The sequence below is a fragment of the Balaenoptera acutorostrata genome, chromosome 9 (genome assembly GCF_949987535.1).
Source record: "Balaenoptera acutorostrata chromosome 9, mBalAcu1.1, whole genome shotgun sequence".
NCBI classification, from domain to species: Eukaryota; Metazoa; Chordata; class Mammalia; order Artiodactyla; family Balaenopteridae; genus Balaenoptera; species Balaenoptera acutorostrata.
The window spans coordinates 37,581,673-37,608,186 of NC_080072.1; the positions used below are offsets into that span (position 1 = coordinate 37,581,673).

The 26,514-nt window shown below is 35.3% G+C and overlaps 1 protein-coding gene across 2 annotated transcripts in view; it reads right to left on the reverse strand.

Annotated features, from left to right (window-relative positions):
• PRMT3 (protein arginine methyltransferase 3) overlaps positions 1 to 26,514 on the reverse strand; it is a 138,434-nt gene that overhangs the window by 39,435 nt on the left and 72,485 nt on the right. For both annotated transcript variants that reach the window (XM_007174815.3, XM_057553587.1), the window contains exons 11-13: positions 22,264 to 22,342; positions 11,985 to 12,172; positions 9,524 to 9,610 (exon numbers count right to left, since the gene is read on the reverse strand). In XM_007174815.3, coding sequence (XP_007174877.2) covers positions 9,524 to 9,610; positions 11,985 to 12,172; positions 22,264 to 22,342 — 354 coding nt within the window. The remainder of the gene's footprint in view (positions 1 to 9,523; positions 9,611 to 11,984; positions 12,173 to 22,263; positions 22,343 to 26,514) is intronic.

The window sequence follows — 26,514 nt, forward strand, 5'->3', positions numbered from 1 at the left end:
CACCGCAAGGAAGAGTAGCCCCCGCTCGCCACAAGTAGAGAAAACCCGTGCGCAGCAACAAAGACCCAACACAGACAAAAATAAATAAATAAATACAAATCTATTAAAAAAATAAATAAAGAAAAAAAAACAAAATGAGAATTGAGAGGTAACATATAATTTATTTTCAGTTCACTCATTAACTTTTGTTTATTTTCATTTACTTTTCCTAACTTAAAAAAAATCCTAAATGTGTAGACCCAGATTTATTTTCTAGATTGGGCTTTTAAGATAATGCATTCAGGGACTTCTGTTTCTAGTAGGGTATGTTTGCAAAAGACCCTCTCCTTACTCTGATGCAACAACAACAACAACAACAAATTGGGTAAAGTAAACAATTATATTTTTCACTAAAACCATCAAAAAGCCTTGGATGCAAATAAGTCTAAATAAACTATTTCCAGAGAGGAATGAGCCCTTCCCAACTGAGCAGACAGAAACAGTTGCTGTCACCTGAGAGCGTCTATCCAATGCTGGGGCAATGGATGTGCAAAGCAGTAAAAATGCCACAGGCACAGGAACCTTGCTGGGATAAGGAAAACCCAACCAATTTTTGACGGCCAGGTCTGGGCTAGTATGGTGCACTGGAATTTGGAGAATCCTGAAAGGGATGACTAGTCATCTCTGCAAACTAAGAAGGTAGATGAAGCTGGTGCTTGTACGACGAAACAGGAAGAGAGAGGTTTTCTTGCAGTGTTTAGATCTCAAAGCCAAGAGCATCTGCGGCCACACAGTTCACTGTCACCATTAGCATGGTGTTACTATTCAGCTCTCTGCTATTCCACAAACTCTTGCCCAGAAAGATGAGGTGGTTTGTTTCAGGCACCTCAAGAAAACCCATTTATATGAACAATAAACTTTTCAGCTAAATCTGAGAGTAAATACGCACCACCCTCTTCTCAAAAGCAGATGGCTCAACTACACTGTTTACTCTTCAAAACTCACTCTGAAACCCACCCCTCACTCTGTCTACGGTCAACTGAAAAAAAAAAAAAAAGCTCAACGTGAGAGTTGTGAGTTGTTTTATTTGGGGCAAAATGAGGACTCTAGCCCAGGACACAGCGTCTCAGATAGCACTGAGGAACTGCTCCGAAGAGGGAGCAACTAATCTCTGATGAAGATTAGTGACCTAATCCTTGTAAAGGCAGACAGCAAGTGACAATTTTTAGTTGGCACTACCAATTCTCAACTAGATCATGAACTATGCCAAACCCAGATCAGGACCTTTCCTCTCCCCTCTAATCCCTTGCTCTGCATTGACAGACCCTCTGAAAATCAGATCTCTCAAACCTCATAAATATCCTGACTGTTTTTCTCCCTAAACTCAGCTTTATTTTGATGGTCTTTCCAAGAAGTTGGCAAGAGGGAGAGGCCTAATCTTATGCTCAAGTCACAGTAAATTAACTGCAGTGGTACCCAGCCCTGATCAAGCTCAACTCCAGATTAGATAAAAGGGATCAGGCCGTCATCCTAGCTACCAGACAGAGGTAAGTGGAAGCCCGTCTAGGAGAAGTATTACTTACATAAGACTGTACTATCTTTTATACAATGTCTAGCATAAAATATAAAGTTATGAAATATGAGAAGAAACAGGAAAATGTGACCACAGTCAAAAGAAAAAAGCAACAGAAGTAGAATCGCAGGTGGCTCATAGAACTAGCAAACAGATCTTAAAAGAATTATTATAAATATGTTAAGGAATTTAGGTAAAAAGATTGACCAAAGTGGTTAAAAAGATGAAAAATAATAACTCAATCAAAATAGAAATTCTACAACTAAAACACATGATATTTAAAATGAAAATATTTATTGGCGACCTTAACAACAGAAAGAATACAGGTGAAGAAAAGACCAGTGAATTAAAAAATAAGTGAATAGAAATTATCCCAAAATGAACTTCCTACATGGCTACCATACTTTAGCTTTTCTGTCAATCTTTTCATCCTTGGCAACAGAATAAGCTTCCTTGTTTAAAACACAAATCTTTTTTTTTTTTTTGAGAGAGAGGTAAAGTTTTTTTTCTTCGTCATGAAATCTTGGCTGTAAAATCTGATTACCAACTATAATTTTTCCACCAGAAAAATACCTCACTTCTGTGCTCCCAATCCCAGACTACCCTGTTAATATCTCTATATTCCTATCTTTATTATTCATACTAAAATGTTGTCAGTACCTGTGTCCTCTCACTTAAGTGCCTTTTCAGGACAGAGTATAGTTTTATTTGTCTTGTTTTGTGTCCACAGATTTCAGACAAGTATCTGGCACATAGTCAGCATTTAATATTTGTTTAACAAACTGAAATGTCTGTTAATATAAAATTTTACATTATTATAAAGATTTAAAAAGTTATGATAAAAATTAAATAGCTCTCAAATGTCACTGAACTCATATTTATGCACTTTTATAAAATCTAAAATATAAGAGGTTTTTAAATACAAGTATTGAAAAAGTCTGATATTTTTTACTTAATCCACTGGTTCATCTTTAACAACTGCAGTAAAAGAAAAATGGCTAGAAAAAATAATATTCTTTGTTAAATGAGGCTTAAAATCATATTAAGGAAAGTTTATACAAACTGAACATTGCTGTACAGTCATTATTCTAGTGCACACTAATAGAGAGGCAGAATAAAAGACAGAAAATATAATGCTGAAATTAAGATAGAAAAATGATTGCTTTAAGAGATGATGTATCAAATAAAAAAAACTTTACATGTCAAAGACATTACATATGTGAGCATGTAATCTGATAAAACTGTCTTAAATATTTTCATTCTTAAGGAAAACAACTCATTTTTATATAAAAGGAAGTATGAGAAGTCATTTAATGTATACCAAGGATTATGAAAAGGATGCTTGTCTATATCTTTAAGGAGCTTATACAGACAGATGCCAATATAAATGCTGCTGGAACAGAGTAAGAGAACATTACACAATTACATAAATGACATTAAAAAATAAGCCATAACTCACAAGATAAAACACACTGGTTCTAAATCGTATAGCCTTAAATCATTTGCTTTTGAACACCTATAAACTTTCCATAAAAATAATGGACTTTATTCTTCATTTACTGCAAGGTTAGACAGGCTGATAGATAGGAAGCCAGTTGCTAACTAAAGCTTCGTACCTCATCATAAAAGCAAAGGTGATTTGACCTTAACTGTCAATAATATCAACTGATACAGTAAAAAATGGTCAGAAAATTGCTATGTATGTGTTACTAGTATTCACTGGAAAATTATCCTTCAACCATTATAGACAACCAAGACTCAAACATTTACATATAAGTATCACATCATGTTAAATTCCCCAAAACATAAAGTTTGCTAATGCAAACCATTAAATTAGAAATGCTATCAAATTTCTTCTGGGCTGTATGTGTGTGTGTCTGTGTGTATGTTGGTGGGGGAGACTGCAAAGAAAAGATATTTTTCCATTAAAGGCTCCAACACACTTGAGAAAGCCATCTAAAAGCACTATCAGTCTATAGCACACATGCGATCGAAATTAAATTCAAAGAGGGTGTTCTAAGCATCCTGTTAGTTTGAAAAATCCAGTTTCCTTCAATATTTTAATTAGGCCACAAATTTAGAATCTCATTAAGAAATAAATGGTTATGCATATATTTCAAATGGGCTTAACTATTCAGAGAAATTGTCCATCTTACTTTTTAGCTATTCATTCAAGTTTCAAGCAAAAGAAAGCAAGCATTTAATGTATTTGAAGGTTTGTACTTAGCAGTACAAAACTGGATATCTTTTTCTTCACTCTAAGAAAACCTCACCTCTTCCCCCCCAAAGTAACTTTCTCCATCACTTTACCAGGCATTGTTTTTTATTCCCCATATTTCCATTAATTCTTCTGATTATGTAATGGAGAAACAAAGTTCCAATTAGGCACTCATCCTCTTAATACCTTTGCTAATGGATTATTCCCAAGTAACCAGGCAAAAAAATCTAAAAAGTAGCCGCAGAGACTAGGCTTGTATAATACCTCCAGACGGCTGGCAGGGGAGAGTGTAAGGAGCTGGCACAACGTCAAAGAGCAAAAGACAGCTGGAGCAGGTACAGGTGGGTGGCTGGAATTCACAGACAATGGAAATGTAATAAACGCACTAGGCCACAAATCTTACTCATGTCAGGCTCATGTTAGAGGATGCATACTGGGAAGGAAAGGAAGGTGGTTTTTTTTTTTAAATTAATTAATTATTTATTTATTATTTATGGCTGTGTTGGGTCTTCGTTTCTGTGCGAGGGCTTTCTCTAGTTGCGGCAAGCGGGGGCCACTGTTCATCGCGGTGCACGGGCCTCTCACTATCGCGGCCTCTCTTGTTGCAGAGCACAGGCTCCAGACGCGCAGGCTCAGTAATTGTGGCTCACGGGTCTAGTTGCTCCATGGCATGTGGGATCTTCCCAGAACAGGGCTCGAACCCGTGTCCCCTGCATTGGCAGGCAGATTCTCAACCACTGTGCCATCAGGGAAGCCCGGAAAGGAAGGTTTTAAGAAATATAGATGATTAATCAAACAACTATAAGCTTACTCTGAAAGGGTGAAGAAAACATTTTCAAAGAGCTCCTTTTTCTCTGCTGCAAAGAGGATGGGATATGGGACTTATTGTATCATATAAATCTGTCAGTCCTATCCCTGAGGAAGAGCACATTGTGATCATACACATTCTCTTTCTCTCTCCCTCCCAACAACTGTTGGACTATTGGCCAGGAATAAGATTTTTCAGATCTGTTTCAAAAGCGGAACAATGCAACCTCCTTTCTTTCACACCTGGAAGAACCCGTTCATAAGGTTTCTCAACGTTCCTTTAATAGTTTGTACAATCCCACCAAGAAGGGTCAGGAAAGAGTAAGGATATTTCACAAAACATTATAGTGATTTATTTTTTTCTTCACCCATAAAATGGGAATACTAGTATCCACTTCAACTAGTTATTATGAAGACTAAATGAAATAATGCTTTTAAAGTGATTAGCACATTGCCTGACATACAAATGTTCAATGACTGTTAGATATTATCACCACCACCACCAGAAGATAATTTATATTGACTATTTGACAGAATAATATCAGAAGAGTTATTAGCATAAATGTTAAGTACTAAAATTTATCTGTTCAATACCTGGCATGCAGCCAACAAATATGGTTTGAAACTATACATTCCTCTCAAGGTAAATTATAGAACCATGTTATTCAGCAGTGATCAGACACATACAAGTCCCTTCCAATCTCCTGCCACCTTCCTCTCAAACTCCAGGCCAACCTCATTTCCAGACTTTTCTACTAAAATCATTCAGGCAAGCTGGGAATAAAAATGTACTTCTAAAAGGCTCTTCACAGATATGGAACTCTGACTGCACATGCAGCACCATCTATTTGATACATTATTTCTCAACATAAACACTGTAATTACAATCTTTGGATTAAACAGACTTTACCAGTTTTTTTTCTTGTTTTGTTTCTTTCTATTTTACTCTTTAAAACATACAGAATGAAAACTAAGATCACCAAAGGATAAATACAATTCCTTTTAACATAAAGCTTCTGGTACTCCATCCCAAATAATAGGAAATAGAAAAAATTCTATACAGGTATCTCCTGTTTTTCAAAAGTTCACTTTACACCATGTCGCTTTTACGAAAGACCTACATTAGTACCTATTTTCCCTAACAAAGAAATTTGAAAAGGATTTTTGTTTTTACGAAGAAAGGCGGAAAGCAAAAGCAGCATTCAGTGTTTGTTTTGCAGCGCGTGCCCCCAGGAGCAAGAGTAGCACTGCCACACTCCTTCCCCAGGAACTACGCTCAGCATCTCAGCATCGAGCCACCAGAGCTTTGAACTGTGTCTGCACTTTATTTCAATTTATTTTATCCACTGTTAGCAAGATGTGTCCTAAGGTAATTGCTTCTTCACTTTACGCCATTTCATCTTACGAAAGGTTTCGTAGGAATGCTCTACTTTCAGACAGCGGGGGAATCCAGTATACGTGTTATGAAACTCTTTCTCCAGCATAACACCACTGCAGCTAAAACTACTTTCCAAGATTTCCTGTAACTAGGGTACCACATGACCTGCGTTTAGCTGAGCAGAGGTGCGGAATGAAGATCTGTAGGGAGGAACTGGACAGCAGGAGGTGGGGGCGGGGTGTGGGGGGACTAGAACAGGATGGTGGTGAGGGTTTCATTCATCTGGGGTTGTCAGTGGTGGCTACCAGTTACGGAGTGGCATTGGGGGTTACAGGGCCTGCAGTGGTGAAGACAGTTTTTGTAGCAGGCCAGTTCTAAGGTGTGGTTCTAGAAGTTGTTTCTGGAAGTTCAAAATGCTGCCTGTTCTTTTAGCTCTCCCAATGTGTCTGGAAATCCTCTTATTCCCTTTAGTAAATCCCTTTCTGCTTAAACAAGCTGATTTGGATTCTGTTATCCGAAAATAAGAACACCGACCAATACCCAGAAAATAAAAAACATTTCAATGAAACTCAATAAACTCATCTATATAAAGTTCAGAAATATGCACAACTAAAAACAGTTTTTCAGATCTTCACCACAGTTTTACATTTGCTCTACTTTGACTTATGTGGAGGTCATTGCAAGTAGATTTGAAATAATATAATTTAACAGTACTGGTAATATGACAAGTAATTTCTAAGAATTCCCTTATAGATCAATCAATAGTCATTAAACAAGAGGTCTTTTGTAGACAGTCTCTTCAGCAAGTGGTGTTGGGAAAGCTGGACAGAGCAGCTGCATGTAAATCAATGAAGTTGATTTACACCATACACAAAAATAAACCTCACACCATACACACAAAAAAAACTCAAAATGGCTTAAAGACTTAAACATAAGACCTGACACCATAAAACGCCTAGAAGAGAACATAGGCAAAAACATTCTCTCGCATAAATCGTACCAGGGTTTCCTTAGGTCAGTTTCCCAAGGCAATAAAAATAAAAGCAAAAATAAACAAATGGGACCTAATCAAACTTATAAGCTTTTGTACAGCAAAGGAAACCATAAACAAAACAAAAAGACAACATACGGAATCAGAGAAAACATTTGCAAATGATGCGACTGACAAGGGATTAATTTCCAAAATACACAAAGAGCTCATACAACTCAACAACAAAAAAACAAACAACCCAATCGAAAAATGGGCAGAGGGCCTAAATAGACATTTCTCCAAAGAAGACATACAGATGGCCAACAGGCACATGAAAAGATGCTCAACATCACTAATTATTAGAGAAATGCAAATCAAAACTACAATGAGGTACCACTTCACACCAGTCAGAATGGTCATCATTTAAAAAAATCTACAAATAACAAATGCTGGAGAGGGTGTGGAGAAAAGGAAACCCTCCTATACTGTTGATGGGAATGTAAATTGGAGCAGTCACTATGGAAAACAGTATGGAGGTTCCTCAAAAAACTAAAAATAGGGTTGCCATGTGTTCCAGCAATCCCACTCCTGAGCATACTTCCGGACAAAACTATAATTCAAAAAGATACATGCACCCCAATGTTCACAGCAGTATTATTCATAATAGCCAAGACATGGAAGCAACTTAAATGTCCATTGACAGATGAATGAATAGAGATGATATGGTGCATGTATACAATGGAATACTACTCAGCCATAAAAAAGAATGAGATAATGTCATTTGCAGCAACATGGATGGATCGAGAGATTATCATACGAAGTGAAGTAAGTGAGACAGAGAAAGACAGATACCATATGACATCACTTATATGTGGAATCTAAACTATGACACAGATGAACTTACCTACGAAACAGAAACAGACCCGCAGACATAGAGAACAGACTTGTGGTTGCGGGGAGGGTGGGGTAGAGAGGGATGGAGTGGGAGGTTGGGCTTAGCAGATTTAAACTATTATATATAGAATGGATTAAACAACCAGGTCCTACTGTATAGCACAGGGAACTATATTCAATATCCTGTGATAAACCATAATGGAAAAGAATATGAAAAAGAATGTGTATATACATATAACATATATACATATATATGTTATAGATATATACATTCTTTGCTGTACAGCAAAAATGAACACAACATTGTAAATCAACTACACTTCAATAAATTATTTTAAAAGGAGGTCTTTTTTAACTCTCAAGGATTACAACATCAAAACACAGAGTAAGTCTAGGAGTTAAAGACTTTAGCCTGTAATTTCAATTGACCAAATCATTTCAGTTATTAAAAAGCAGAATTAGAAAATCTGGGATAAACGAATGGGAAGAATGAAATTTTGCTTTTCACCAATTAAATGAATATAATTGGTGCTTAATGATCATAAATCTGAGATTTAGATACTTAACTTTTCAAAACTGTAAAACCAATTTCAATGAAAAAAAGAATTCCTCAAAACATCAAAGAATACAGTTAAACTCATTTGGGTATAAAATAATTATTGGCTCAAAATGAACTGAAAAAATTTTAAAGAAATCATATAATCTTTTGTATGTCAATCTGAGCAGCATATTGAAAAGAATCAGGTTGAAGAGTCAAAGTTAACAAGTCTATAATCTGTTTCACACAGTTTCTGACAATACAGTTTTCAATACAAATTTTAATTCTGAAGTTATAATGAGTATTTTTAAAACAATATAATTAAATTTTAAAATAATATAAATATTTATATCATAACACCTATGTAAATTCATACCTTCTTAAGTAAAGGCCTACATTTTATTAACATTCTGAGTCTCCCAGTAAAGGCATATACTGTTACCTTAGTATGAATATACATTTAGAAATTATTTAAGAAAAAAATTAACTATATTTTAATAACATTTCTGGCTACATTGTAGGTGTTTTCACATATTATCTTACTAATCAATGTAACTAGTCTTCTAGACAGAAAGGATTATTAACATTTTTCTTAAAGCAGTTGATTAGTCTGAGGTACAGATTACCTAGGTAACTTGAACAAAGTAACAGATTAGTGAGTGGCAGAACCAAATGTGAAACCAGATTTGTCTAACTCTTCTAAAGTGCATACTTTTTCTATTACACCAGGTTGATTCTTTAAGGAAAGGTAAACAATCAGTTTCTTCATTATTTTTCTCACAAGAATATAAAATATTACACCAAATAAACATCTTATTCCCATCTAAATTGAGTGTTAAGAGTTACTGGGAGGAGCAGGACATTAATTTTTGTCTATGAAGATAAAGCTGAGTGTTCTCAGTTAATTATATGATAGGTAATAATGAATCTATAAAGAAAAATCATTCTGTAAACATGGTTCCCTAATACTTTCTCTTCTGAACTAAACTAACTTTTTTGAAGTCTAGTGACCTATTAAAACAGATCTATTGGATAGTCTAACAAAGACAAAGATAGACTGTCAAAGGCAATAGTCTTTTTCATTTATCACAAGCCTGGTAATTCATTAGCCTGCCAATCAACCGCACTACTAGAGAGATTTGTGAAAGTAGAATGAAATAGCTTACCGTGCACAATGATGTCTTTGTGATTTTTAGGGTAAAATCTGAAGAGAACTCCAAATCTGAGACAGATGTCGTATGGCAATCTATATGCTACCCATTAAAAAAGAGTGGAGGGAAGAACTTAGTAAAAATAGTAAAAACAAAACCAGAAACAAACAGATAAGTATTCCTTCTTTTTTTTATGCAAAAAGGATTACTGTAAACCAATGCTTTGCCAACTTTAATCATTCACACCCCACTTTTGGGATTATTTCTAAATTTAAGGGCTACTAGCACTATTATTCAGTTAATTTTTCTTTAAATCAAATTAGTACTTTTTACTTAGACTTCTTATAAGAATAATATATATCAAATCATGGCTCTGTTGTGCTAAAGTTTCTTCTAAGACACATTAAAATACTCTCAAATAAAAAATGTTTTCCTGTGTTCCAACTAAAATCATTCTGTATACCACCGGTGGTATACATTTACAATAAATTATGTGTGATAACAGTTAATATTTTTGTAGGAAATGCCAACTTGAAAACATATGCTATTTAAAAGGACAAGGTGTTTTAGAATTCGCTCTTGTAAGTGCATCGGAAGTTTGTTACATACTAGGAAAAACCACAACAATTCCAACCGAGCAAAACCAACTACGAAGATTCACTTCACGAAAAAAATGGCCAAATATCCTTATTTTCTTATTCTGCCCTACCTAGTTCAAATCCTTCTCCATTTCACTATGGAGAGTAGATGGACTCAGCTACAGCAGTGTGAACAAATGATGCTGTAAAGGCTGTCAACATTTGACTTACCATGAGTAGGTGTACAGGGAACACAATTCATATGACTACCTGAGACAATACTCTATTTTAAATAGTTTGAGAAAATTTTTAAAACGTTACAACATGGTTGCCTTTTATTTATAGGAGGATTGCAGAACACAGAACATACTATATTTACCTAAACAAACAAAATAAGAGAAAGGGTATATATATATCTATATATATATATATATATATATACTTTTTAAGCACCTTTATCAGTCCTAAATTTTCTATTTCAACTATTTTACTTATTCAGAGCATTTTTTGGCATTAAGCAAAGAGATAACTAGAGAGAGAAATTAGCACACCAACATGACCCTCCTCTTTCTGCTCAGTCTTAATGCTGAGGTGGCTTACACCCCTACCCTAAGTCAAAGAATCCAAATAAACCCCTTACACTCAGTATACCAGGGCAGCGAACAGTCCTACAGTCATTAACCAGGCTGTATTTTTTTTCTTAAAAGCTGAATGCAATTTTAATCAGCTGGTTGTTGTTGAGAAACTTTATGTGTTAATTTAAAATAGTTCATCAATTTAAGAAAATTAATGAACACTAACTGAATATCTACTTTGTGCAGAGAACAATTATCGATACTATGAAAGTAACAGTGGACTAAAAAAGAAGAGACAATGTTCTGAACTTAACACTGAACAGGTTATATTTATTTGATGATACAATTGAAACAGATGAATTAAAAAGTCTTTTAAAAAAGCAATAGGACTTTCACTCACTGCAAAGTTATTATTCCACCCATGTAAATTTGACATAGCAAAATTGACAATAAAACTAGAGATTAACATGGTGAAGAGTAAGATTAAAACACAAAAGAAGGGCTTCCCTGGTGGCGCAGTGGTTGAGAATCTGCCTGCTAATGCAGGGGACACGGGTTCGAGCCCTGGTCTGGGAAGATCCCACATGCCACGGAGCAGCTGGGCCCGTGAGCCACAATTGCTGAGCCTGCGCGTCTGGAGCCTGTGCCCCGCGACGGGAGGGGCCGCGATAGAGAAAGGCCCGCGCACCGCGATGAAGAGCGGTCCCCGCACCGCGATGAAGAGTGGCCCCCGCTTGCCGCAACTGGAGAAAGCCCTCGCACGAACCGAAGACCCAACACAGCCAAAAATAAAATAAATAAATAAATAAAATCAAGTAAAACTTAAAAAAAAAAAAAAAACACAAAAGGAATTAACTAAGCAATGTGAACATAGTAGGGTTTTAGTTTCATGGGCACAGTCACTATAACTACTTAATCTGAAAAGGCTGGAAGAAATCTGAATGAGAGAAGTTGTGTGAAACATATATGAGCGAATAATCTGGCTGTAAACGAGATGCTAGGATAAGGCCAGAATGTGCTGGTGAAGCAGAAATGACAGTACAGCAGAACTTTTTGCCTTCACTAAGCCAAAATAAATGATTCAAGCCTTCAGTATAAGGAACTTCAATATACAAAGAGAAGTGATTCCAAAGGGATGACACAGTGAACTGGCAAATATTATGACATCAAGCTGCTTTAGATTAATTAAAATAGAAAGAATAATTACTGTTTTGAAGATATATATATAAAATCAATATATTAATTTGAAATACTAAACTCATAAATGAAAACTAAGAAAAACAGCCATACTGTTAAAGAAAATAAAATTAGTAAAATACCTACCTTAATACTACAGGGGTCTGAAATAAGAGTCTTTGGATCTAAAACTTCCACCACAGCTTCTGGAATAACTGCTTTCTTCATGCAGGACATGTTGAAGCCATAGACATCATCCCAAAAAGTAATTCTATCGGCATGTTTATTCATATCACTTACTGCCACAAGGCTGATAGTGCAAATATCAGGGTAGACTGTAACAAATAAAACATCCAACAATTTAGCATTATCTCTCTTTATAACAAAATATAATTTTTAAAGGCTAAATATAAATATCAAATCCAACAGTACAGATTGCTAGTAAATGATTACTAGCAGTGGGGGATTAACAAAGGTGTAGATCAGAGAAAATAACCAAGTTCCATGTTGTAGCCTCTTTAAAAAAATAATAAATAAAAGATTTCTATTACTGTGATGGTAAGATTAAAACAAGGATTTCAATGATGGGTTCCCACTCAAATTACTTAAAAAGGATGGACACAATCCTGAAATAAACATATTTATTAACATTAAACATGCTGACTGTAAAAGAGGTACTAGATTTTTACTTTAAATGTTCCTCTGAAACGTGAAGAGACAAATCCTTTAAAAAGGTGTGTCGTGTGATAGAATTTTACAGTTGTGTAGAAGACCAGTTCATATTACCCTCTCTTACTCATTATAAAAGGTAAACATTTATGAGCACCAAATGTGTGCTGATAGGTTATTCTAATTTACAGACTGTGGATACATGTCCCTACTCAAACTTACACTTACACAATTCTGACAAATATATTGGCAATTATTAGTGATGTAATAAATACTAAGAAAGGGGAAGCATAAGTTACTAAGGGACCTACAGAAAAAAACAGCTAACTCAGATTTGGCTATAGCAGGGGAACAATAATATTGTTTAAGGCAAGAACTGAAGACCAAGTAAGTTCCCAGTGGGAGGGGAAGAGTGTTCTAGGCAGAGGGGGCAGTGGGCATGTAGGGGCACAGTACGCTCCAATTTGAGAGGAACAGTGAAACAGAAGGCGACAAAGGAGGGACCAAAGAAAACAGTGCTGAGTAAACCACATCAATAAATTAGACTTTATACTAAGAATAATGATAAGCCAGCGAAAAATTTTACATAGGGTAGCAACTTGATCAGATTTTGGTCTTAGAAAAGCCACCTTGAGTGCAATGTGGAGAATAAAAGGTAGGGAGCAAGACTAAGAGACAAACTAAGAGATAAATGTAATAATACAGGTGATCTGAAATAGAGTGACGGCTGTGGGAATGGAAAGGAGGAGATACAGTTAAGGAGGGGTGTTTAGGAGGTAGAACTCATAAGGCTGTAAGACTGCCTGGCTGTGAAGGTGAGAAAGAGGGAAGAGTCAAGGATGACACGGTTTTAGACTTAGCAACTGGGTAAACTGTGGTACTAACCATTAAAATAGGAAATAAAAAAAGGGCAGATTCCAGAGAAATATGAGAGTTTAATGCTTATCAGACAAACGGGTAAAAATATCCAACAACCAGCTGACTATACAGGTCTGAAATTCAAAAGCGGTGATCTGGGTTCAATATATAAATTTGGAACCATGAGCACATAAATGCAAGTATAAGTCATGAGAGCTTATGAGGTCACCTAGGGATACATAATGAGCAGCAGAATTTAAGGGATGAGTAGAAGAAAAGGAGGCTGAAAAGAAATGGCTGAGAAGCTAGACCACAGAAGTAAGAAGAAAACCAAGAGAGTAAGTGTTAAAGAGAGGTAAAGGAAGAGAGTGTTCAGGGAGAAACATAATATTGATGTTCTTTTTTTTGGACCAATAAATAGCAAAATTAACTTTATCCTTCAAATGTCAACATTTAGGGGATTCATGAATTCAAATATAAATTACATACCTCTATATCAACAAACTGAAAGCAAGTACATATGTGCCAAAGAAATGCACAAAGGAAATAATTTTACTATTATTAACTAGCCTTCAGACATAAACAGCAGAGAAATAACCCTCTCCTTCCCCCAAACTCTGTTTCTCTCCACAGCTGTAGGAATTTTATTATTCAACGACAGCAGCACTAAATTATCTTCTAAATAAAGCCCACGATAAGATCTGCTGGCATCAAAGCAATTGCTTCTTCCAAACCTGACATTTGAGATACCCAGGAAAAATAACTGGTGCTATGTCACTGATAAGAAGTTTCTCAAGTCTTCTCTAAGGGGACATGTAAGGCAGATATGATAGCTGCACTGGGCTGGAGTCGACTGCTGTGTAAACTGAGTTACTTCTACCCTCCTCTTCCTCCACAGATGTGTTAAGCCTCTTGACTGTGTTTAAATTTCTGATCAATACAAATTCTTCAAAGTAAATGATGTGCTACTGTAAATGCTGACCCACCAAGAGTATCTGCTACAGGAAAGGTATGTATGTTTAGTTTCCTGAACCAGGTCCTTACTATGAGAAACACTGAAGAAGAAACAGAATTCTGAAGCAACGTTAGACAGTTGGCAACTTCTTTTTGTATACTTTGTCAGACTTAATATGACCATCATGTAAAGCTTTCCAACATTATATCCTGTTAATTTCACCCTTAAAGAGGAACATAATAAGGGTACAGATCAGGGGTCAGCAAACATTTTATGTGAAGTGACTGTTTTAGGTTTTGTGTATGGTCTTTATTGAAACTACTCATCTCTGCTGCTATGATGTGAAAGCCCCACAGACAATATATAAATACATGAGCATGGCTATTTTCCAATAAAACTTTATCTACAAAAACAGGCAGCACACCAGATATAGATATCACTGATACAGATGAGGGAAAACTGGATGAGGGAGGTCATTATCAGGGCCATCATACTGTGCTACTTCTGGGAGCACCACTCACAGTGTCCAAATATCCCCTGGAGTTGTGCAGTGTACATTCAAGCTACTTAACATGGTTCACAGAGTTCTTCTATTTTAGAATATTATTAAAAATCTTAGTGAACTTAAAATACTTACTATCTAGCCCTTTGTAGAAAAAGTTTTCTGAACTCCGGCTCTGTATCAAGCAATATGATGTACTAGTTAGTAATATTACTAAGAAATAAGGATAACTTTTTCATTCATAAGGAAAAACTATAAGTTACTAAAACTAATTTAAAAGTTTTGAAAATATGTTAGTATTAAGAAGAAACAGACTAAAGAGGAATATGATTTAACTTTTCCAAGGTTTACTTATTTATTAATATTAACTTATTAATTAATTAATTTGGCTGCTCTGGGTCTTAGTTGTGGCACGTGGGATCTTCATTGCGGCATGCGGGATCTTTTAGTTGAGGCAGGCATGTGGGATCTAGTTCCCCAACCAGGGATCGAACCCAGGTCCCCTGCATTGGGAGCACTGAGTCTTAACCACTGGACCACCAGGGAAGTCCCTCAAGGTTTATTTTTCAAGCTAATTATATTTCACAAAAATACAGAAAATCAAAAAAATAAAAATAAAATACAGAAAATCACGGTTCCTGTATTTGTTAGAATTTAGAAATGAAATTAGTTTTTATCTTTCAGTTAGTAAGATCTATGAATATTTATGAAAGACTTGTTATCAATGCTATAGGTCAATTTGATTCTTTATCCACCTCCTCACAGCTGGCTAAAATTTTGGGCCACTTCTCAGAATCCTGACTAATCCTTTACCTTCATATTCTGACACATTTGTCATCTGATTTTTGTCCGAAAGAAGCATAATTGAATAATTATTCCTTCTTGTAGGTGAAATTAACAAAGTGTTGATTGGACAAAAGCACCCTTTTAACAGACCATTTATAAATTCATGGCTTTGACATCTGTGTCCTTCTCGATTCACTGCCCAGAATTCATCTGTCACTAGAACAGCTCACATGGTGAACAGATAAAGATGGGAAATCCTTTATGCCTTAGAAATGCCTCACAAACTTTTGTACACTAAAGGATAAGACTGAGATGCATAAAGAAACAATTCCTAGTAAACACTGGCATCACTGCTTGTATATAAATAACCAGAGAGGAAAAAGGTTTAGAAAGAAAGGAGATAATAAATAAATCAAAATAGACTGTCCTTTTCACAATATATGTGAACCACATGGAGAAAGACTTCAGTGAAATAATAGTCAACAATACAATGACCGACATGCATAAATAATTTGGGAGTTGAATAAGCTTAAAAAATTAATTTATATAATACGGTTATCTTAAAAATTAACTATTTATTTGGAAATTGGAACATTTTCTCATCGTTAACTTATAATAAATGTATAAATAGTGATTAGGCCCACATTCTAAAGCTTAACTAGGCTAAAATGTTGCTGCAATATGCACTGAAAAATTATAATATGAAAAAAAGTAGAAAATGACACTACTGCAATATCACTGAACAGAACAAAAATAATAAATGTGGGAAAAATAGATTTGAAGATGAGGAAGTACACAGTAAATTATGGAAATACTAAAGAAACCTCTAAGCACTATGAGACAGTGTTAGTGGCTGATGACACTGAGGTATGTACTATACAAACATCAGGTGATAATACCATGATGCCTAAATTCATTTCAAAACTTTTATAAGGTATAAACTTAACACTAATCTCATGTTTACCAGCTATAACTCAGGAGGAGAATTAACATTTATTGAGCAACTATTTTACGTCAAGCATCTCATTTAGACTTTTGATTGATTCTATAAAGCTGGATTATAATCCTCATTTTTCAGATAAGGAAACTGAAATTCAGAAAAGTTAAGTAACTTGCCCAAATTACTGGTCTTCATCAGCTAACTAGGTTAACTAATCATCTGATGAAGCAGGGATTTAACTCAAGGTCTGACTGCAAAATCTTTATGCTTTCCATTCATTCATGATGCCACATTTTATGCTTTTCAAATGGAAAAAAAGGGAAGAGGAACTCAACTATCCCACAGTAAATGAGCACCTGTTGGAAAAGAAAGAGGAAGGAAAAAAGGGTTGAGAAAGTTTAGAGATTAATAAAATTTCAGGGCAAAGTGAGGAAAATGGAAACATTCAGCCTTACCCATTCCATCTGAGTAAAGGAATGAGGTGATAAGGCAAAAGAGATCCTAAAAAGGAGAGCAACCAAGCAGAAATGGGGGAGGAGTCAGTAAACTCTACAGCTCAGCTTTCTACAGAGAAGGAAATAGTAAGAAAAGTATATTTGTAAACCTGGACTTTATAACAGAGGCAATTTCTTATTAGCATAGATCAGGTTTCCAATGCAAATTCTAATGCAAAACCTGAGAGAGACAGATCTGTCAGTGTATATAGTACATATCTGCCACTATTTTGCTGCCCCCTCTCTGAACTGTTTGAGAGATTTCCTATGTTGAGGCAGGGCCTACTTCCCTCTATAAAAGCTGAAAATGACAAAAACTTGCTTTCCCTCCCTCCCTCCCTTGCAAGTTAGGCATGAGCTCATGACTTAGGCTCTACTAATGATATACACCTAAACCTGTGTCTACTTTTCAGAGGCAGCAATACCTACTGCTGGGTACATCTTAAATAAATTCTTACGACAGGACTCTTCCCCTAGATTTTGGTTCAAGAGGATCTGACGTGGAGTCTGAAGATCCATATTTTTCACAAAAGGTCCCAGTGACTGTGATGGTCTGCCAAGATTAGGAAACACTGACTTAGGAAACGGCTGTCTTAGTAACTTGCTTTGTACTGAACATAGTGCTCAACTTTATAATCCTGACAACTATAAATCAGAGAAGATGTACACTCTTAAGGACCTCATAAGAAAGTTGAGTTTTGTTCTGACCATATGAGGGGGGAAGAAACCTTTCATTTTCCTTGCAATGAAAGGCAATGAAAACAACATTCTTTTCCAGTACCATGGAAGATGTCTCCTTTAATGGGCGCCTACATTTCTATGCAATAATTATGATTTTACAAAACTATTATTAGTTCTGAGGAAGTTTCAAAGCAACGAATTATTTCTTTGTGCTCCTACAATTTCAATTGGTCCAATTCTGGAGGATGTCAACCCTGATTACTTGACTAAAGTGGAGTCTGCTAGGCTTCTACATGGAAATTTACTCTTTTCTCTTTTGTAATTAGTAGATATTTTGTGGGGAGATTCTTGGAAACTAACTAGGTAAATATTCCATTCTTAAACTTTCAGATTATTCATTTTATATATAAAAACCTTTTCAGTAGCTATGAAGATGGGCATGACTTTGCTCCTTAATGCTAAGCCCTATTCATATAATTATATAATATTTTGCCCAAATTCCCTTTTGTTTGGTATCAATATCATGACTTTTTTTCTATTTGCCTGAGTATCTTTTTTAACCCAAGTTTAACTTTTCTATATAATTTTGTTTTAGGTGTGTCACTATGTAGCGCACAGAATTGGGTTTTCTCTTGTGATCCGATCTGAAATTTTTTCATTTAATAAATGAATTTAGTCCATTTACATTATTGATATGAGAACTTTTTCTTGTTCACAACTCTACCATTTTATATTATTCTGTATCTGTAGTTTTTGTTTTATTTTGTTTTTTAAGTAGTTCAACTACATGGTCTTTTTGCTTTTTTCCTAAGTATTAATTCTTTTATTTACGAAGTTTGCTTTTTTGTTCTAGTAGCTAACTTTATAATTACAACCTTACAGAATATCTTTAGTTGTCTATTTTTAACAGTATTTACTAATCTCCTATTGCGAGTAATGATAAAGTTAGTATATTTCCTTGTTCTTCCCTTTCCTTTCCTCTTCTTAATCACCCAATTATTTTTTTTAATTACAAAAAGAGATGTATTGATAATACTAACAACAATTACAGAAGTAGGTATAGAGTTAGTACAGAGTTTTAATATATTTTTCAAAATAGCTAGAAATCAAATTATGTCATAATTCATTTGACCTGAAGGAGGTGGAAGATGCTGCTTCATTGTTTTTTTTTTTAATTAATTAATTTATTTTTGGCTGTGTTGGGTCTTCGTTGCTGTGCGTGGGCTTTCTCTAGTTGTGGCGAGAGGGGGCTATTCTTTGTTGCAGTGCACGGGCTTCTCATTGCGGTGGCCTCTCCTGTTGCAGAGCACGGGCTCCAGGTGTGCGGGCTTCAGCAGTTGTGGCACGTGAGCTCAGAAGTTGTGGCTCGTGGGCTCAGTAGTTGTGGCTCACGGGCTCTAGAGCTCAGATTCAGTAGTTGTGGTGTACAGACCCAGGTGCTCCGCAGCATGTGGGATCTTCCCAGAGCAGGGCTCGAACCTGTGTCCCCTGCATTGGAAGGCGGATTCTTAACCACTGTGCCACCAGGGAAGCCCTCATTTTTTTTTTTTAAGTCATCTCTATTGAGGTAAAATTTACACGCAGTAAAACTCACTCTCTGTCCTTTTTGGTGTATAATTCTATGTGATTTGATAAATACATAGAGTTATACAATCACCACTACAATCATGATACAGACAGGATCAATGACCACAAGCCTCACCATTGAATTTTAATCAACAATATCATTTTAATATTACCTCTGTAGTGCTAAATGTGCTCTAATGTTATTACTTGAGTTGTCAGCTTTAAATGATATCCCATAAATTCCTATTAAAGATAAATCCATTTAAGTATACATACTTTCCCACCTACCTCCTGCATTCCCTTTACAATTTTTGTGAGATGTGGTATTTGACACTTTTAGGGTATAAAGCATTTACATTCTATTCTGTCATCCTAAAATATACATTGGTTTTCATCTTAATTCCTTGTAAAAATATGCATTGATCTCAACCTAACATTTCTTGGTTTTGCTCCTGATCTCTTGGTTGGCTGAATGTAAAACACAACAATTTCTGATACACAATTAGTAAGTCTTAGCTAATAATAGAAGAAAATAGTAAATCCACTTTCACTAACTTTACAAAACTTAAAAAAGTTTTTTTTTTATTTGGCCGCACTGAGTGGCTTGTGGGATCTTGTAGTTCCCTGACTAGGGATCAAACCTGGGCTCACAGCAGTGAAAGTGCAGAGTCCTAACCACTGGACCGCCAGGGAATCCTCACAAAGCTTTATTTTTATTAGTGATAACAGTAGTAAATGAGTACCTCCTAAAGTACTGTGGAATTGCTTGGTGATAAGGAGCATGAATACTCAAGTTATTGGCTGAGGGTGTTTTATAAAGGCTCTACTCCATGCCATTAAATATAAAGTGAGACATAAACTGAACCTGGATTCATGTAAAAATAAATTGTGGTCCCTTCATGCTTATATGGTCTCCAATAGTCTCCCTCTCTCATAATTTAATCATTCTTTCTAAAATCTTGACATTGCTAATTGCTTAATAAATCCTTCCTTCAGAAAAACATGAAAGAAAACTTTGTTTATTCATCAAGGCATACTCAAATACACAAAATAGGCTAAACCACTTCATGTTACTCATTTCTGACTTTTCCTACTTTTCTTGATTCTTTTAACAAGTAACATTCAACAGCACTGCTTATGAAGTTAAATGCTGACCTCTCTTCAATATACCTCCATATTATCTTAGTGCTAACAGCAGTTAAATAAAAATATGGAAAGAGCTAGAATAAAGCCTCCACTTTATCCCTTTGATGATGGGAAATAGCTCTGCCACTGTTTCAGCTATAACCTCATTATTCACATGGCTGTAAGTTCTTAATCAATTTCATCAAGAATTCAATTTAAATGTATTAAGTTGCTTTCAGTCCTTCAGTAAGATCAATGAACACCACTCAGGGAGGTATGGAAACAGTTTTCTGAATCTTCCCTAGATCAACTTCAAGGCAAGAATTAGATTCAATAAAATACACTTTAGTAAAGAAACAACAAGGGATAGTGAAAAGAACAAGAATACTGGAGTCTGGCAGATCTGAGTTTAGAAAAAAAAAATTCAAGGCTCGGACACTTAATGTGTACCATCCAGGACACATATGTTTCTAAAATCTCAATGGGCTGTTGTGAGGGTTACATGTAATAAGATAAATAAAGGTACAGTATATTATTTGGCAACTATTGGGCAATCAACAAATGGTAGATAATATTAGTTTTTAGTCATTAAGTGTAGTTGTCTTTAAAAAACAATCACGGCAATTATTGAGAGATACAGCCAATTGTTGCAGGGTAAAATATATCTAAAAGTTCTAGCCACGTTCACGTCAGAGATCAGAAGCGTATCTTGAAATGGTTGCAGGAAATACAGTGATAAAATGAGAGCATTTTGAAAAACAAAGGCAATCTATTTAAATGCTATTATAAAAAGAACTCAACTGTACTGGAGAATTTTCTCTGTGCTTTATGTTTTGGCCTTACTGATTTTTACTGCCAAAGTAATTTCATAGAACATGGACGGGCAGGAGGCATAAGTATGGTCAAGTGCTTTATGTCACCAGTTCAAAATGTATCCTCCTTTTCACCCACTTTTATATAACAGTTTTATCAACTGTACTCTGACCATGGAAGTGATTTATTGGTTCTGAAGCTTTGAGAAAGGGAAGGTACAGGGAAAGGTGAATGAAGGGAGACATGCTATTCAATTCAGTTTTAATGATTCAATGCAAAAAACATGTATGATGTTCTATCTATGTTCCAGGAGCTGTGGAGCTCAGTGAAGAGCCAAAGATGAGTAAAACATAATCCCTGAGCACATTTATTTGTAAACAACTGTTCACGGCAGAAAGCCTGTAAAAACACAATCTCACTTTGAGTACGCAGAGCTAATATGATTAAAAGTTCACCATGGCCATGAAAAGGAAGCCTTCCAAATTTATTGGGATCTACTTAAAAATACTGATTGGGTATACTGTGGTTTAAAAACTTAGTAGAAACCACTCACTACTTAAATGCACTTGTTAAATTACAAAGAAGCCAGGTTTATACATTCAGTGAAGTCATGGAATATTTGCTACCAAAGTGAATGATCTCCAACCTAGTATGAAACATTCTTTTGGGAAAAAACAAAAACAAAAACAAAAAAACAAAAAAAACAAACCAAAAAACCCTAAATGTCACAAAGATTAAAAATCAAAGAGTCTCTGTTAGATTTTTATTTGAATATCAAAAAGCTTCCGAATCTAGTCCTTAGTATTTTTATTAAAAGTGTTCATGAGAATGCCATTAACTTAAGAGTCCTGCATATCTTATATAATGTTCTACTATCAATGGTACACTAAACAAATGTCTTAAAGCTTCCTCTGATGGAAATGTCTTTCATCTCTATTGGGAACTTCTCAGTCATGCATAGTTTATTTGAAATCCAAAGGTCCATTTGGTTCTGCCAGACTAAAATTAGACTACTAAAACTAGAATTTTATACTCACCCGATCCTCCTTTTGCCAAGTATTTGTTCTTTGCATAAAGGACAGAATCTAACATGGACTCAAAAAGAAGAAAATAGCCCTGTATAAAAAAAGAAAAAATGGATTTTAGAAAAGTGCAGTATCATCATATGCAGATCAATTTAAATATCTGGCTAGTGTTTTACTGGAAAATATACTTTTTGTCTCTACCATATAATATTCTGTAAAGTTTGAAATTATTTTTTGCAGTAAATTCTCCACATAATAATCATTAGAAAATCAGGCCAGGGAATGGACTTGAGGACATGGGGAGGGGGAAGGGTAAGCTGGGACAAAGTGAGAGAGTGACATGGACATATATACACTACCAAATGTAAAATAGATAGCTAGTGGGAAGCAGCCACATAGCACAGGGAGATCAGCTAGGTGCTTTGTGACCACCTAGAGGAGTGGGATATGGAGGGTGGGAGGGAGGGAGGGAGATGCAAGAGGGAGAGATATGGGGATATATGTATATGTATAGCTGATTCACTTTGTTATAAAGCAGAAACTAACACACCATTGTAAAGCAATTATACTCCAATAAAGATGTTAAAAAAAAAGAAAAAAAAGAAAAGAAAATCAGGCCAGGGTACAAAGTGGATCCAGAAAGTCCAGAAAGTTTATTACAGCAGAACGTACTGAACCTTCTCTACCTGTGCTTCCACTTTCTAGACTATTATTTCTTCCACATTAAAAGGAAACTTTCAGATAGAAATTGCTAATGTATCCAATAATTTCCTGGAATACTGCAATATTAATCTAGAGCAATAGTCCTTAACTAGATTTTGCCCCTGGGGGACAGTTTTGATTGTCACAACTGGGTGGGGGGCAACACTGATAAACGTCCTTCACTGACACGGGACGGCCCCCAAACAAAGAAATGTCTGATCCCAAATGTCTATAGAGCTAAGGCTGAGAAACTCTGGTCTGGAACACCTTTTCCCAAAATGTTTCCTGCCCAAAGACATTCTCTTTGAAGAGTTTTTTTTTTTTTAAAAAAAAGGAGGGGAGAGGTGAGAAAGACCAGATGCTATATCCTCCTCATAGAGATTCATAATGCACATCAGCACATTAACAGTTCTGAGAAGTGTTATGGTAAAGAGGATGGCTGAACAAATTCTAAACAAGTATTACCCACGTTTTAACTAGAAACCTCTTTTTTTCTATTTAACATGTATCAACACCTTGCACAACTATGTTGTTTGAAATACATTTCATGAAACTCGGCCCCAGTGTGCTCCAGACTCTGGAGAACACTTGACTCCTCCACCAAGAAAGGCTAATCACAGCACAAATGAAAAGATAATCTGCCACTACTGCTGTCACAAACGCAGTACATTCTAATAGTATGCTATACACTTTATTATAGAAATGATAAAGTAATCATGAGTGAGAGATCAATGCCAGTTTCTGTCAGTCTTCTTCTGGGGCCCATCCTCCAATAGCCCTGAGCAGCAGGGAAAGTCAAGCGTTCAGCACAGTGCTTAGCACATAATACACCCTATTATGGCTAAGGGTTAACCAAAATGAATGTTACCCTCATGTCAGCATTCTAAATCAAAACTGTTCTCACTCATTTGTTCTGTGCACAAATAACTAAGAGGATCAATACACAACACCATGAACAAAAATGTTTTAAATGTTTCTCTAGCACAGGAAAAACATGCAAACCCAGAATGGATAATCTTCCCAAGAGATAAACAGCAAATTTAAATTTACAGAAAATACAGCTCTAGCGCTTGAATCACTTATAAAGGAACCTAATTAAATTGCTGCTAGCAACTCTACATTGGCATTTACCTTCTCACATTTACCAACACACTAATCCACTGATAAGAAAATAATTGCCTACAAAAGACAGACTTAGCAACAAAACTCTTTTATTACTGTGTTTACACTAGGATAATTAAGGATTTGGTGGAAACTGCTTTCCTGGATAGAGCACTTCAGTAAAATGTCTAACTCTTATAAGTCAGTTCCTCATTAATATCATCTGTGTATCAAAGCACAAGAGCCTTCTGGAATTCAACTAAGAAATCTTTATCAATCTGACATAATTCATGCAGATCTATGAACACAAATGCTTATAAATAAGCATTCATCAGTTGATTAAAGTGAATTATAATTTTTGCCAAAAAAATTATTTAAAGAGGAAGCATCTATTTACCTAAGAGGAAAAAGATCAGCTGGTAAAACATGTTAATAGGCTGGGGAAAAAACGGTCCTTATTTGGAAGATTGTTGCATGTTAAAACATTAAAATAAAATAAAATCACATTTTCGTACAAATTGAGTATTCATTATAGTCCAATCTTGTTTGGAAGGGGGCAAAAAGTATAGTGTGTTACTGATCTGGCACCATGTCAAACTGTTTCTAGTATTATTTTTTCGAAGTAGCTAGTTAAATCCAAGTATTTTCCCTCTGTAAGTTCAAACTCCATCTTACTTCCATATACTACAATCAAACCAAAAAAGTCTTTTCGATCAGTAACTGAAAGTAGCTCCTTCTAGCAACATGCTCGTTTATTGCATTTAAGATAAAGTTATAATTAGCCATTCATCTGAGATTAAATAACCGTATTTTAAATCGGTACTATGGTCAATACCAATATAACCAATTTAGAGGGTGGACTCTTGGATTTAAATCCTAGAGGAGCTTCTTTCTCTATGTGACGCTGGGCAAGTTTACAAATGAAGAAACGGAGACTCAGTGACGTTAAATGACAATAACAATGGTATTCTACACCACAGAGCTGTTATGAGAACTAAATATGTTAATACATGTAAAAAGGTTTAGAACAGTAAACCTAATTAGTTTAACTAAAAAAAATTAAGAGCTACTTAAAAATATTTGTAAAGGCTAGTGAGAATTTTTAAATTACATTTAATACATTAGAGAATGAAGGCTTACCAGATTGTCCAGAATTATATAATATTTAGTGAATGGTCCTATATTAAAATCCACGAGTCAGAACTAAGATTCTTTTTTTTCCCCCCAGGAGTCACTTTTTTTTTTCAGACCAGCCAAGACTATACGCATGTGTGTGCATACAAAAAATAAAGATAAAAGATAAGAAACCTTTCTTTAAAATGCTTGAAATTTCTTTAAAATTAAGAAACAAAATTTTAAACCCAATCGAAATAATTTGATCAGGTTGGCCAAATTAGTGCCAATTCCAACTTTAAGATTCTTCTTGCAAAGACAGAGAGATTTGTTTCCCTGGGCTAAAAAAGTTAATTTTACTTAATCCTCTGAACTTTAGTATTTATACTTAAGACTTTCCTACATGTCTGCTTCCATTTAAAATAATAAACACCAATAAGCACTTTTCCACATACCCCATAATGATCACCTTAGCTAAGATCAGAATCCTGATCAAACAATATCAGAGAGTTTCTAAGGTTCTAACTATTTAAACAATGTAATTTTCACATTAGAGACATCAGTACTAGCAAGGTTAAGTGAGGTATTTTAGGTCATGTAGCTGGAAAAATAATATCGGACAATTTTCAGATGCCCTCATAAACACTGGCCTTAAGATTCAATTCCCAATGCTGCTAACTAAACTCAACAAGAGATAAGGGTGCAAACAAACAAAACAAAGATAATCATCCTCAGCAGCAAAAACATCCTTTCATAAATGCCATGTCTTTACTTCCCATTTTTTAGAGTCAGCCAACATTATGAGGTCAGAGAGTTTCTGAAAGCAAATAATCAAATGTTTTTGTTGATACATGTAAAGGATTTAGCAGAGTGCCTGGCACAGAGTTAACATATAAAACCTATAAAGGACCATTTTGTATAACTCATATGGGGTCAGCTACCATGGGGCAAACTGGGCTAAAATGGATTGAAGCAGAAGGCTAAAGCAAGTCTTTCTTTTTTCGTCTTTTCCCATTCCATTTTTTTCTCCTTTTTCTCTCTTCATTGGTGTATAATTAAATACTTTATTTCTGATAATAACTTTTTTATTTCTGTAGCAAGATATTTCTTGTATATGACAAGGCTTCTATTCTGTCAAAGCAGTTTCTAAACTTTACGTTAAAGAATAACTAAACTAGCAAATCAGTAGAAAAGCATTCCTTCAAAACAAGAATAGATTATACATATTCATATTTAGTCTATCTACTAAATATGCCACATTATGACTATGATTATGATATTGGCCACGTCGCGAGGCTTGTGGGATCTTAGTTCCCCTACCAGGGATCGAACCTGGGCCCCAGCAGT